The 15,548-nt window shown below is 46.0% G+C and overlaps 1 protein-coding gene across 1 annotated transcript in view; it reads left to right on the forward strand.

Moving 5' to 3' along the window:
- The first annotated feature begins 3,702 nt into the window (after positions 1-3,702).
- MYBBP1A (MYB binding protein 1a) overlaps positions 3,703-15,548 on the forward strand; it is a 50,905-nt gene continuing 39,059 nt past the window's right edge. Inside the window, exons 1-8 of the mRNA XM_063146725.1 lie at positions 3,703-3,932; positions 5,219-5,317; positions 6,310-6,393; positions 7,249-7,323; positions 8,968-9,075; positions 10,111-10,301; positions 11,911-12,078; positions 13,195-13,312. Coding sequence (XP_063002795.1) covers positions 3,741-3,932; positions 5,219-5,317; positions 6,310-6,393; positions 7,249-7,323; positions 8,968-9,075; positions 10,111-10,301; positions 11,911-12,078; positions 13,195-13,312 — 1,035 coding nt within the window. The 5' untranslated portion in view covers positions 3,703-3,740. The remainder of the gene's footprint in view (positions 3,933-5,218; positions 5,318-6,309; positions 6,394-7,248; positions 7,324-8,967; positions 9,076-10,110; positions 10,302-11,910; positions 12,079-13,194; positions 13,313-15,548) is intronic.

Below are 15,548 nucleotides of genomic sequence, written 5' to 3' on the forward strand. Positions count from 1 at the left end.
TTTCTATCTAAACATGCATAGGATTGTAGGCCTTTTCTCTGTCTAAACATGCACAGGATTGTAGGCCTTTTCTCTCTCTAAACATGCACAGGAGTGTAGGCCTTTTCTCTGTCTAAACATGTACAGGATTGTAGGCCTTTTCTCTGTCTAAACATGTACAGGATTGTAGGCCTTTTCTCTGTCTAAACACGCATAGGATTGTAGGCCTTTTCTCTGTCTAAACATGCATAGGATTGTAGACCTTCTCTTTCTCTAAACTTAATACCTGGTGTCTCTAGTTATTAAGGATCAGGCATCTGTTGATGGGAAAGACCTCCCTCTCTCTGATTGGGCCGGCGAGTTAAAGAAAAGCAGACGATCCAAGTGGGATGAGCAGCACCTTTTAATGGCAGTGCTCCTATTCAGGGTTCCAGTGAGCCAGCCACACACTCTTCCAGAATACTCCATTCCTTCCCCTGTACCAGTTTTCCATTCCCACCCACACAACTGACACGCAACACTTCCATGGCTATTGAGCTTGTTCAAGACTCATTGGTCTGGTGTGTGTGTGTGCCCGCCCCATCAAGTTTATTTTTCCTAATCCTTCTTTTGTACTTCTACAAACTTTGGGGTCCCCCTAGCTATGTTGAATCCTTCCTGTTGTTTCTCAGTGTTTTGGCTCTATTTATGTTGTCACTCATCACCGGAGTTTGCTGTTGGAGGGAATAACTACGCTAAATGGACCATCTACATGGTCCTTTGCCCCAATCAGTTTTGCCCACCTTTTTTTCACCCCATCCAGCCACACCTGTTTACCTGATGGCCAACGCTCTCTGCGTATCAACCTAGCAGACCTTATTCTCCTTTCCTTTATGCCCAAAGCAGTGGGGACCTCTTGATAGTTATTCTGATTGTTGGCCCCTGTCTGAGACATGATGGCTACAGTTACCTACTTTCTGGCTGAAGTCCTAAGGATTTTTTGGGAGTGAAATGTCAAATAGGTTTCCTTCTATGCTTGCGCCTGATCCTTTGGTTTTGTTTGACTGAATGTTTAATTGTATTTTAAAAATAAAAATCTCTCGTCTACTTTCGTCCCACTCATGGGGCTTGTGAGTGGAAAATTGAACAGCACTCTGCCAGTATATGGCATCTGCGGGATTATTGCCCATTTTTTCAGGATGGAAGCCTACAGAAAGAGAGTGCTCTAGTGATATGCTTTGCCAAAAAAAGCAGAAAGGCATCCCCCCCCCAAAAAAAGAGCACTGATTTGCACCTGTTCAAATGGAAATTTATTATTAGTGACTAAATAGAAATCCAGTACATCTCACCTTAGTGAGGAAGGCTGTAACCAGGTGAGATGTACACCTGCTGCTCTGTCTGCTGTCCAGGTGCTAAGTGCTGACGGGCAACTCCAAGGCCCATCTGCCTGCTTTTCCTCCTGCAGGTTCTTTATTGTTAAACTGACTTTGACGGGACACACCTTCAAAGAGAGGACTGTGCTATATTTTGCGACGGGACTTTGTCGTGCTGTCTTGAAGGCCACCTGGCAGAAAAGCGGCACGCTAGACGTTGAAATGGAACAAAGAAATTCGAAGGTATGTAAAACCTTTGGCTGAACTATTTGGATTGCATTGTCCTAATATTGCAATTAAGTTTAATACTGTATTTGCCATTGTAGGACTTTATGCATCCATCTTCTGAATTGGGTTAAATCTGTCTTGAGGGGGAACTAAACAGTTTCTAAACAGTCCGTTGTTGTCAGGGTCCAGCCCACCAGCAGAGAGGTGCAAAATCTCAATGTGATAAGGAATACGTACACGTTTCACAGGTAGCCATCTCTTTCCTCGGCTTGGGGTTGATGGAAGAATACCTGCGTTGTGTGCAAATAGGCCCACGAGTTCTGCAACAAAACATTGGAACCTGGAGCGCTCCTGCCCAGCCTGCCAGCCACCAAGCCATGCCCTTTTCCAGGATAATTTATTCTAGCCTTCCCCAACCTGTTGCCCTCCAGATGTGTTGGACTACAACTCCCATAAATCCCAGCTAGCATCTATTTATCTACAGCAAAAAAAAACAAAAAACCTGTGAACATTCAGTTAAAGGAGTTCCCCCCCCCCACAAACCTGGCACCCTCCAAATGGGCTGAACTACAACTCCCATCACCCCAGCCTGCATGATCATTGACCACAATGGCTTAAGATGATAGGAGATGTAGTCCACGGGAGCATCATGTTCGGGAAGCCTGAATTAAAGTTTAAATCAGGGGGGTGGGCACCCTTTCCCAACCAGGTACCCCCACAGATACGTTGGACTACAAATCCCGTGATCTTGGCAATACAGTGCTTAATTCTGCATCCCTTTAAGCTGTGGGAGGGAGGGGAATCTGCATCCCTCCAGATGGTTGCTGCACTACAACTCCCATCAGCCCCAGGCAGCATGGCCAGTGATCACCTATGATGGGAGTTGTAGTGCAGCAACCATCTGGAGGGCGCTTAGTTGGGGAGACCGGGGCGGCGGGCTTGCAGCCCTCCAGATGTTGCTGGCTTACAACTCCCATCAGCCCCAGGCAGCATGGCCAGTGGTCGCCTCTGATGGGAGTTGTATTTATTTATTTATTTATTTATTACATTTTTATACCGCCCCATAGCTGAAGCTCTCTGGGCGGTTCACAAAAATTAAAACCATAATAAAACAACCAACAGTTTAAAAACACAAATGTGTATTGCATCCAGTTCTGGGCTCCAAAATTCAAGAAGGATGCAGACAAGCTGGAGCGTATTCAGAGGAGGGCAATGAGGATGACCAGGGGTCTGGAAACAAAGCCCTATGAAGAAAGACTGAAAGAACTGGGCATGTTTAGCCTGGAGAAGAGAAGATTGAGGGGAGATGTGATAGCACTCTTCAAATACTTAAAAGGTTGTCACACAGAGGAGGGCCAGGATCTCTTCTCGATCCTCCCAGAGTGCAGGACACGGAATAACGGACTGAAGTTAAAGGAAGCCAGATTCCGGCTGGACATCAGGAAAAATGTCCTGACTGTTAGAGCAGTACGACAATGGAATCAGTTCCCTAGGGAGGTTGTGGGCTCTCCCACACTAGAGGCCTTCAAGAGGCAGCTGGACAACCACCTGTCAGGGATGCTTTAGGGTGGATTCCTGCATTGAGCAGGGGGTTGGACTCGATGGCCTTAGAGACCCCTTCCAACTCTGTTATTTATTTATTTATTTAATTACATTTATATACCGCCCCACAGCCGAAGCTCTCTGGGCGGTTTACAACATATTCTATGATTCTATATTGTTGCTAATAATAATAATAATAATAATAATAATAATAATAATAATAATAATAGGCCCCTTCCAACGCTGCTATTCTATGATTCTGTTTGTAGTGCAGCAAACATCTGGAGGTTGGGGAGACTGGGGGCGGGGGACCAGCGGCCCTCCAATTGTTTGCTGTACTATAACTCCCATCATGCGTGACGGCCGCCCCTACTGGCTGGAGCTGATGGGAGTTGTAGTCCAACAGCATCTGCAGGGAGGGACGCGCGCACCTACCCACCCCCTCCCCGGTTCCCAGGCTCAGAGGGGATGCGCGCGCCGCGAGGGCAGGGCTGCCAGTCCGCGCTTGCAGAGGCCGGAGTTCCCACGTGGGGGCAGGCGCGGCTCGGCTCCGCCTGCTACCGCTTTCACCCGGAAGGGGAGGTTTGCACGTGTCCGGCGCCTCCCCACGTGCGTGGTCTCCGCCACGGCGCCTCCAGCATGGCCGCAGCTTGCAGCAACGGCCAGCCCGGGCCGGAGGCTCCTGCCCCGGCTGCGATCTCGCACCCGGGCCGGCTCCTGGGGCAGAACCGGCAGTTCCTGGACTTCTTCTGGGACATCGCCAAGCCCGACCAGGGGGTCCGCTTGGAGGCCACCGAGGGGCTGCTGAGCTACTTGCGGGAGAACCAGAAAGTAAGATTTTTTTGTGGATTTTGTGTTGCTGGATTTCTTCTTTTTGGAAAGTCCCGGCCGTGTGTCTTTTCTCTTCCTCCCCTCATCCTAGATCTGGAAGTCTGGAGTGCTGTAGTTTACTGCGGACGCCCTCTGCACATGCTCAGGGGCACGCTTGCCCTCGAGCGTTTCCCAGCCTTCTAAAGAATGGAACCGTGGAGTGGAAAACTAGATCCCCCGGGGCAGAATGGATGGATGGGTGGAGGATGAGGACGTGGGGCTGACAAGATTAAAATTATTTATTATTGCATTTATTATTTATTATTTATATCCCACCTTTTTCCTGCAAGGAACCCAAGGCGGCGTACATAATCCCTCTCCTCTCCATTTTATCCTCACAACAACAACCCTGTGAGGTGGGTTGGGCTGAGAGTGTGTGACTGGCCCAAAGTAAATAAAACTACTGCACTTAGGCCAGGAGTAAGTTTCACTGTGCTCAGTGGAGGTTATTCCTGGGTAAGTGTGCACAGGATTGCAGCTTTGCAGGGCAACCCTATGCATGTCTACTCAGGAGCAAGCCCCTTTGATTTCAGTGGGGGTTCCTCCTTGGTAAGTGGGCATAAAACTGCAGCCTTAATTCTTTGATCTGAAGTTACAAGGTTTAGAGCAGCGTTCCCGGATCTGGTGGCCTCTAGATGTTTTGGACTACTGTTCCCATCAGCCCCAGCTGGCATGGCCAGGGATGCTGGGAGTTGTAGCCCAAAACATCTGGAGGGCACCAGGTTGGAAAAGATTGACTTAGGGAGACCTACATTCAAGTCCCTGCTCAGCCATAAAACGCATTGGGTAACTTTATACCAGTCACTGCATCTCAGCCTAAACCCCCTCGCAGGGTTGTCGTGAGGACAGAATATGAGCCCCTTGGAGATAACAATGCAATAAACAAACCCATATTTTGTAAATCGCCCAGAGCGCTTCGGCTATGAGGCAGTATATAAATTTAATAAATAATAATAATAAAGCAAATGGTACGAATATGCCGTTCTTCAGCTATCAAGCAGCTCGTAATTTTGCAATAAACATCCAAAAACACCCAGGCAAGATCTAGGCGGCCTCTAATATATGGATGGGCTGCAAATACTTTACTTCAAGACTTGTGACTTTTGGGGAGATTTATTTGCTTGTGTACATTTTTCTTTCTCCTCCGGACAACGTTAAAGGAAAAGAAAGAAAAAATCTCGGTTTGTTCAGACGTCTGCGGAGGTCACTCCCCCATCTCACTTGAATATCTTAATAATTTCTTTCAGGATGATGAGCTGTTGAAATACACGCTGAAGCGCCTGATCGATGGATTGGGAGCGACACGAGAGGCGGCCCGTCCGGGATTCAGTTTGGCTTTGGCTCAGGTTGGTGTTCTGTGGTGGAATAGGTTGAATTAAGATGGGAGTTGTTGAACAGTAATTTCCGAGAGGCTGCAGTATGGATCAGGGAATCCCAAGTTCAAATGTCGCCTCCGCAATTAACTCACTAGGTAGCCTTAGACATGCCTCAGCCATCTGCAACACAGGAATGATGACAAGGCTGGTCACAGGAATACTACAGCAATACTACAAACGAGAAGGATCTTGGAATTGTTGTAGATCACAAGCTGAATATGAGCCAACAGTGCGATATGGCTGCAAGAAAGGCCAATGCTATTTTGGGCTGCATTCATAGAAGTAGAGCTTCCAAATCGCGTGAGGTCCTGGTTCCTCTCTATTCGGCCCTGGTTTGGCCTCATCTAGAGTATTGCGTCCAGTTCTGGGCTCCACAATTCAAGAAGGACGCAGACAAGCTGGAGCGTGTCCAGAGGAGGGCAACCAGGATGATCAGGGGTCTGGAAACAAAGCCCTATGAAGAGAGACTGAAAGAACTGGGCATGTTTAGCCTGGAGAAGAGAAGATGGAGGGGAGACATGATAGCACTCTTCAAATAATAATAATAAATCTAATAATAACAATCCTTAGTCCCTAGGATCTTGTTTTCACTCACTCCTCACACAACTCCTGACAAGAAATCACTCAGCTAAACACATCTACCCTCCAAACCCAGACACCAACTGAACACCTCAAACCACTCAGGTCCCCCATGTATTATTATTATTATTATTATTATTATTATTATTATTATTATTTTATATAGCACCATCAATGTACATGGTGCTGTACAGAGTAAAAATATAGACTCCTCCCCCTTTCCACAGCATCACCAGCCACGCCCACTCAGTCCAACATTCCGCACTCTCTAGACATACTCACGCAGACGTGCCTTAGGGAATAGAAATGTGGGTAACGCCACAGGCTGTCACGTCACTTCTGTTCAATAGGTGTTCTCCCTCCACCTTTTCTTTCCCTTCCAGGTTCTGCAAGCTTTTGAGGAGATCCCCCTCCTCACAGCCCTGGGACAGATCAAAGAGAAATATCACCTCGGCAGAGTAAAGAAGGTGAGAGGAGGCGGTGAGCTTTTAGCTTAGCATTCGTGGTCTGCGATAAACTGGAGGAATTTTTGTGTGGGAATCTGCTTTGCAGGTCCTCTGCTCCAAATAGCTGCTGAGGCTGCCCCCCCCCCATAGCCAAGCAATCTCCCCCAGTGTATCATTCCTTCTATTAGTGATGTTTGGGGTGAGTGCTTTAATATCACGTAAACTGATATTAAACCACAGTTCCCTGTTTCAGACGCAACAGGAAAGAGTGGTTTGAAGAAACCACAATCAAAGTACTGAAACCAGGCTGTGAGGGGCAGGGTCCGGCCCTGACGCTCGTTCCTGTTCAAGGCCGTTACGTCCGAAAGGACCCTATAGGATGGTTCAATCAATCCAAAGTTTATTGTACTAGCCAAAGGCCATGACAAATACATCAAAAGAAAGCAGTACGACAATGGAACCCGTGACCTAGGGAGGTTGTGGAGTCTCCCACACTAGAGGCAGCTGGACAACCATCCGTCAGGGATGCTTTAGGGTGGATTCCTGCATTGAGCAGGGGGTTGGACTCGATGGCCTTATAGACCCTTCCAACTCTACTATTCTATGATTCTACAAAATAACTATGCACTGTGTGAAGGAGTCGTTCCTTTAATCTGTCTTGAATCTTGAATCTCCCACTAAGGATGACCCCTTAGGGTTCTAGTATTATGGTGCAACCACATGTAAAACTGATCCCTACTTATAACTGGGGAAGGAGACATCTTTCAGGCTTAGATATTTTTTGTCATGTGTGGCTTGGCCCAGGCTGAAGTGTCAGAAGTCCCTGGGACAGGACGTTCTAATTGTGTTCTCTATGCTTCTTCTATCTTGTTTCAGAAGCTCTTCAGAAATGCTCTGTTTGGAAACTTTTTTGGGGTGCTGGCTCTGTTCCAGTCCGGACGCCTTGCAAAGGTAATGCTAAATGTGACAGTTTTGTTTTAAGCCTGCACGGCCGGGGAAGGCAACGGCGAACCACCCCGCTATAAGGCCTGCCAAGAAAACGTCAGCGAAAGCTGGCGTCCCTCCAAGAGTCAGTAATGACTCAGTGCTTGCACGAGAGGTTCCTTTCCTTTCCTTCTGCATGCCCTTGGTGCAAATCCTGTCTAAAAAAAAAGAGAAGATACTACAGAGCTGGAAAAAGTGCAGAAAGGGGCAAATAAAATGATTAAGGGGCTGGAGCATCTCCCCTATGAGGGAAGGTTACAACAGCTGGGATTGTTTAGCTTGGAGAAAAGGAGGCTAAGGGGAGACCTGATAGGCATACAAAATTATGCCTGGTGTGGAGAATGTGGACAGGGAGACTTTGTCTCCCTCTTTCAAAATACTAGAATACCCTGAAACTGATGGGAGATCCAGGACAAATAAAAGGAAGTACTTCTTCACATAGCGCATATGGAACTCACTACCACAAGATGTAGTGAGGGCCACCAATCTGGATGGCTTTAAAAGGGGGTTGGATAAATTCCTGGAGGCGAAAGCTATCGATGGCTACTAGCCCTGATGGTTGTGTGCTATCTCCAGTATTTGAGGCAATAAGCCTGTGTGCACCAGTTGCTGGGGAACATGGGCGGGAGGGTGCTGTTGCACCATGTCCTGCTTTGTTGGTCCCTGGCCGACCACTGTGTGAACAGAGTGCTGGACTAGATGGAGGGCACTTCTTACGTTCTTATGTTCAGTTGGCAGTTTAGTTAAAGGAAAAGGGTGCAGCCATAGGAAGAGGGGCATATAGGAAATCCCTGACTGGGGTCCCAGGTGAGACACATCTAGTCTGAGGTTCAACAGGCCTGCCTGGCAGGTTATTGTAAGCATTACACATCTAGATAGCATCAAAGGACTCACACAGGGGAGAAGCCCTATCAAAGCCTAGAGTGCGGAAAGAGCTTTGCTCAAAGCACAGATTGTAAGAAACATCAAAGGACTCACACAGGGGAGGAGCCCTATCAAAGCCTAGAGTGCGGAAAGAGCTTTGCTCAAAGCACAGATTTTAAGGAACATCAAAGGACTCACACAGGGGAGGAGCCCTACAAATGCCTAGAGTGCGGAAAAAGCTTCAGTCAGAGCAGCCACCTTAAGAATCATCAAAGAATTCACACAAAGCAGAAGCCATAGAAGTGCTCAGAGGTTGGAAAGCAACTGTTGTTTTTAAATGGATACTGTTGTTTTTCTATTACAAATGTTTTTAATTTTTTTAAATATTTACTGTTTTTAACTTTTGTAAACCGCCCTGAGAGCTTCGGCTATGGGGCGGTATATAAATTTAATAAAATAAATAAATAAATAAATAAATAAATAAATAAATAAATAAATAGTACTTGGAAGGGATATACAAACGTAACGTATTATTGTTTTGATTGAATATGGGACCTTCTGCACAGAAAGCGTGTGCTCTGCCATTGAGCTAAGGGGCCAACCTGAGCTATCGCTCTACCGGCTCTGTCCAGCCAGCCTGGTATTCTCTCTTCAGACTGCCAGGGGTTTGGCAAAGGTGCTTTTCCCTCTGAGCTCTGTGGCCCCAATCCATATGTGTAGCGACCTTCTCTCTCTTAAACCTCTTAGGACTCCAAGGCTCTCCTTGAGTGTGTCCAGCTTCTTCAGAGCCTTTCGGAGCACCACGCCCACCTGAAAGATCTCCCGAGGAAGACATTGGCCGACGTTGTCTCCGAGGTAGGCAGACGGTGGGGTAATCGCCAAATGGGAGCCTCTTAAAAAATGTGTTTAGCTTTGTAGCTCCTCTTATTCGAATGGCAGAAGGCGGAGAGCAACCAGTGGTCTCTCCCTGTAATCGTTCACGCTATTTCCAATGTTCAGAAGAGCGTGCTGATTCATATTTAACCACATTGGCAGCATCTGTACAGGAGAAGGATAGTTAGATTTGTGGGGAGGGAACCCTGATGTTTGTGGAAGAAAGCCGGAGAGTTTGCCACTTAGAATCATAGAATTGTAGAGTTGGAAGGGGCCTCTAAGGCCATTGAGTCCAAGCCCCTGCTCAATGCAGGAATCCACCCTAAAGCATCCCTGACAGAGGGTTGTCCAGCTGCCTCTTGAAGGCCTCTGGTGTGGGAGAGCCCACAACCTCCCTAGGTAACTGGTTCCATTGTCGTACTGCTCTAACAGTCAGGAAGTTTTTCCTGATGTCCAGCTGGAATCTGGCTTCCAAGGGGCATAGTACCCAAAACCAGATTCGTTGTGGAGGCACATGAGGCAGAAAATTCCACGAGCCCCTGTCTTCATCCCTGGCAGTAAAAATACAACAACAAATTAAATAAGGAACAATTTGCTGCCCTTCCATGAAAATTGAAATTCCATTGCCCGAGGTGGCCACCTCACTCTGCCTAAGGATAGGTCCGGCCCTGTGGCCAGCAGCCCCCTGCATGGCTGTTGGCCATGGCCGGAGCCTGCCACTACTGACTCCTGATGCCAGGACGTCTCTCTTTTTAAGGAGCAAGCCCTGTGAGCTCAGACTTGGTTTGTAAAAGCTGGAAGTTTTTCCTGATGTCCAGCCGGAATCTGGCTTCCTGTCACTTTAGCCCATTATTCCGTGTCCTGCACTCTGGGAGGATTGAGAAGACATCCTGGCCCTCCTCTGTGTGACAACCTTTCAAGTACTTGAAGAGTGCTCTCATGTCTCCCCTCAATCTTCTCTTCTCCAGGCGAAACATGCCCAGTTCTTTCAGTCTCTCTTCATCTTTCCATTCTTAGATTCCTGAAACGGTGTTCGAAGAGGTCCTTTTCAACATCTTGGAAGATGACCTCACCTCAGCCTTCAGCACTCCAGGGCAGCTGTACCTCTTGCTGGTGGGCATTCAGAGATTCCCCAGAGTTCTCCGGCCAGAAAAACTGAAGGTCCTCCTGGGCTCAGCTGCTGTCGTCACAGCAGAAAACGTTCCCAAGTAGGTTGACTAAGAACGGACGCAAAAAACTATCGCGATGATGCAAGGAAAGGATGGCTCTGGGATGCTTCACAGGCTGTGCTATGATACTATGAGTGCCAGTATAGTGTAGTGGTTAGAGCGTTGGGCTTGGGAGTACAGAGATCCTGGGTTCTAGTCCCCACTCAGCCATGAAGCTCACTGGGTGACTTTTGGGCAATTGCTGACTCTCAGCCTAACCTCCCTCACAGGGTTGTTGTTGTGAGGATAAAACGGAGAGTGGGAGGATCAAGTATGGTACCGTAGACACCTTGGAAAAATGCAGGATTTAAATATAGCAAACAGATAAATACATAATAGATACTAGTTAGCAATGAAGAAAAAATGTAGAGTTTGGAGCAGCTAATTGGCAGAGCTGGCGGTCAGCCCTTCCATTAAACCATTCACAATGTCATGCTCTTCCAGAAATCTCTGTAAGTTTATGGGGTAAAATCCATTTATGCTGACCATGCGTTATTTATTTATTTATTTATTTATTACATTTTTATACCGCCCAATAGCCGAAGCTCTCTGGGCGGTTCACAAAAATTAAAACCACAATAAAACAACCAACAGGTTAAAAACACAAATACAAAGTACAGTATAAAAAGCACAACCAGGATAAAAACCACGCAGCAAAATTGATATAAGATTAAAATACAGAGTTAAAACAGTAAAATTTAAATTTAAGTTAAAATTAAGTGTTAAAATACTGAGAGAATAAAAAGGTCTTCAGCTGGCGACGAAAAGAGTACAGTGTAGGCACCAAGCGAACCTCTCTGGGGAGCTCATTCCACAGCCGGGGTGCCACAGCGGAGAAGGCCCTGCTCCTGGTAGCCACCTGCCTCACTTCCTTTGGCAGGGACTCGCGGAGAAGGACCCCTGAAGATGATCTTAAGGTCTGGGCAGGTACATATGGGAGGAGGCGTTCCTTCAAATAACCTGGCCCCAAACCGTTTAGGGCTTTAAATGTCAATACCAGCACTTTGAATCGGGCCCGGACCTGGACTGGCAGCCAATGAAGCTGGAAAAGGACTGGCGTAATGTGATCTCGCCGGCCAGTCCCTGTTAGTAAACGAGCTGCCCTGTTTTGTACCAGCTGAAGTTTCCGGACCGTTTTCAAAGGCAGCCCCACGTATAACGCATTGCAGTAATCCAAACGAGAGGTTATCAGAGCATGGATCACTGTAGCTAGGCTATCTCTGTCCAGATAAGGGCGTAGTTGGTATATCAGCCTGAGCTGATAAAAGGTGCTCTTTGCTACTGAGTTCACCTGTGCCTCAAGTGACAGTTCTGGATCTAAGAGCACCCCCAAACTACGGACCCGATCCTTTAGGGAGCGTTAACTTCCAAGAAGCAGGTAAATAGCGTAAAAGAACATGCACATCTGTAAATATTAACAAGTGTTCCAATACAGGGTTTAGCCGTACATTAACTTCCCCTCAAAAATCTGGGCCAGTGCTATAATTCAGTATAGGGAGCCTTCCAATATTACTAGTTTTCTTGGTTGAGAGCTTTTTTCTTTGTAGAGACAACGGAGGCAAGGCTTTTCTTTTTTAAAATGTTATTCTTTGTTTTGCTCTTCTTCTAGGCTGGTGGAGGTTTTGAAAATGGCGGCCAAGTCTGAGAAGAAGGACCGAACTCTCCCAACGGTTGGGCTGGATTTGATGAAGGTCGCCCTGAAGGAAGGCACTTTTGAGCTGTTCTGGAAAGAAGCTGTGGAGAAGGGGTTGCTTAAAGATAACGTCGGACCCTGCAGGTTGGTGGGAGAGTTTCTCATTGACTGGATTCGGATGACACGATAACCAATGGTGGGTTAAATAGTCAATGATTGGTTATTGAGCTATTTGTTCGGACTTTTTCACACCACGGTTGGTTATTCCTCCGAAATAACCAATGCAAATAATCAACACTGTGCAGAGTCGATTATTTGAACGACCATTGGTTATCCTGTCGTGGGTTGGGCAGCATTGACTATTTCGTTGCATACAGTTGGTTATTTTTGGTGACTACAGAGTCCCCTGGTAAGAGCAACCAGAGCAGCGGCTGACGTTCTAATCCAGCTGGCAGAACTCACAATGGCTGATGGGATACCAGCGGGAGGGAGAGGGTGAGGAATGTGTCAATCAAACACAATGTTGTCTAATACTCAACTCGAAGCTGGCCTTAATCCACACCATGGTTGATTATAATCATGTCACGTGGGGGGGTCCTCCCTCGACAATCAAACTGGAGTTTATTAACCCACCGTTGACTATCGTGTTCTCCGAATGCAGCTGTTGTGTCCAGAAATCTTTCCGATTCAAAATTTCCTAGTTCAGAAAGATTCTCTTTTGCACCTCTTTTGATGGCAGGCTACCAATTTTAGCTCCCCAGCCCTCAATGGCTGCATGGGGACTGATCGCCTGTGAAAGAGAAATATTGGTGTTGAGTTGAGAGAGAGAATATGTTTGGAAGGGTGGCCACAAATTCAAGAAAACTGGGCTACTTATGTATGCATTGCATGTTTATCCCCCTTTTCCTCCAAGGAGCTGCATGGCTCTCCCCACGCACCCCTTTTATCTTATCACAACGGCCCTGCAAGGTAGGTTAGGCTGATAGTTAATGACTGGCCCAAGTTCACTCATTGAGCTTTATGGATGAGTTGAGATTTGAACCCAGATCAGTCTTGTCTTAATCCAGCATTCTAACCAATACACCACCCTGACTTCCTACAGAAAAGTGTTGTCTCAGCCAGGGCTGACCGCTGGCATCAGAAAGAAGATTCCGCGAATGAGCCTGGGTTCAAAGCTCAGTTGACTTATTTGTTTTCCCTATAGCATTTATTTGTTGCATTTGGGCATCTTTCTTAACCCCATGTCTTATTCTCTCTTAGTTATATGTGCTATCGGTTGCTGGGCAGTGCGCTCCCACTTCTGCCTCTTAGCCAGCTAAAGATGGTTCTTCAAGGAGAAGTCATGCGTCAATATGGAATCCATGTTGTGTCCAATAAGGTAGGTGAACACTAGATCTGCAGGAGATGTTACCTTATAGATAGATAATTCAAAGTTGGGGGTTAGTTACAGTGGTGGCCAAAATTGTGGACCACTTTTTGAAATGTTCATGTTTTGCAACTTTGCCTGCTTATAGAAAATGTTCCGTTTCACGAAATTCCAATGTTTATATATCAGTGGAAAGACCTGATTCACGTAATTCAATCATGCTTCTTTTCCTGGGTGTCCAATCCACTCTTTCCTTTGGTGCCATTGTTCAATTGATGATGGACGCACGTACGCTTTTAATTTGAGAAATACTTCCAATATTCACACCATCTCCCATGGCGCTTCAGTTACAGAACAAACAGCAAAACTGACTTCCCCCCACTTGAAACATTTATTCATTTATTTATTTATTACATTTTTATACCGCCCCATAGCCGAAGCTCTCTGGGCGGTTCGCAAAAATTAAAACCATAATAAAACAACCAACAGGTTGAAAGCACAAATACAAAATACAGTCTAAAAAGCACAACCAGGATAAAACCACACAGCAAAATTGATATAAGATTAAAATACAGAGTTAGAACAGTAAAATTTAAATTTAAGTTAAAATTAAGAGTTAAAATACAGAGAATAAAAAGGTCTTCAGCTGGCAACGAAAAGAGTACAGTGTAGGCACCAGGCGGACCTCTCTGGGGAGCTCATTCCACAGCCGGGGTGCCACAGCAGAGAAGGCCCTCCTCCTAGTAGCCACCTGCCTCACTTCCTTTGGCAGGGGCTCACGGAGAAGGGCCCCTGTAGATGATCTTAAGGTCCGGGCAGGTACATATGGGAGGAGGCGTTCCTTCAAATAACCTGGCCCCAAACCATTTAGGGCTTTAAATGTCAATACCAGATGATGTATCACAGCTACTGCCATGTGACTGGTCCCCAGAACAAGGACTGCGATTGGCCAGTTGGGTTTGCAATTCCAATCCGCTTCTTCACTCAATCACACCGGTGTTTGTTTTTAAGACTAAAGTAAGCAAAACTTTTTTGTACTGCAGAGATTTGCATTCTGTTTTTTAGTATTGAATTCAGCATTAAATTCTCTTTCAATTGATATATAAACACTTGAATTTCGTGAAACAGGATGTTTTCTATAAGCATGCAAAGTTGCAAAACAAGAACATTTCAAAAAGTGCCCACAATTTTGGCCACCACTGTAGATGGTCGTCTGTTTGACTGCCTTCCCGTTGACTGACTCTCATGAAACACACTTTATCAGAAAGTTCTTGACATGCAAATTCCACAAATAATAACACCTTTCACTATCATTCAGAGATGGGAGTTTCTTTGTGTCCATAAAGCATTCTTTTTCCCTTTCTTTTTTTTAAGAATTAGGTTTTCTTTTATAACAATAAAGTATAATGTTTTATTCTAAATCAAAACATGTCAAATATAATTAAACAAACATCATTAATTGCAAATTGGAGCGAAATGAAATATGAATGCAAAAAAAAAAAGACTCTGTACGCCCTTATAAACACAGGTGCAGGCCAAAGTTCAATGATATGCCAGTAACATATATGCCTGCAAACAAATCGTGAAGGGATGAAGAGACACCTACAGTTAAAAGTAATCCAGTCAACGTTGAGTTATTACTCAGAAAGGAGTCTCCAGCTGTTATTTTTTTTAAACAGATAACATTTAAAAGACTACACCTTTTGTTCAGTAAAACCTTTCATTAGATTTGGTTTTTCTTGAAGTGTGATCCCAGGGAGTCAACTTGTTTAAAATAAAATGAAAAGCTGTTTTATTCCTGAAGAGACCCCTAGGAAGAGAGAGTGAAAGACCTGGGCATGTTTAGCCTGGAGAAGAGAAGATTGAGGGGAGACATGGTAGCACTCTTCAAATACTTGAAAGGTTGTCACAGAGAGGAGGGCCAGGATCTCTTCTCGATCCTCCCAGAGTGCAGGACACGGAATAACGGGCTCAAGTGACAGGAAGCCAGATTCCAGCTGGACATCAGGAAAAACGTCCTGACTGTTAGAGCAGTACGACAATGGAGCCAGTGACCTAGGGAGGTGGTGGGCTCTCTCACACTAGAGGCCTTCAAGAGGCAGCTGAACAACCATCTGTCAGGGATGCTTGAAGGTGGATTCCTGCCTTGAGCAGGGGGTTGGGCTTGATGGCCTTGTAGGCCCCTTCCAACTCTACTATTCCAGGATTCCATAAACACTCAAAAGCGCTATACAGACGTTGTTGTTTC

The sequence above is a fragment of the Elgaria multicarinata genome, chromosome 22 (genome assembly GCF_023053635.1).
Source record: "Elgaria multicarinata webbii isolate HBS135686 ecotype San Diego chromosome 22, rElgMul1.1.pri, whole genome shotgun sequence".
Lineage (NCBI taxonomy): Eukaryota > Metazoa > Chordata > Lepidosauria > Squamata > Anguidae > Elgaria > Elgaria multicarinata.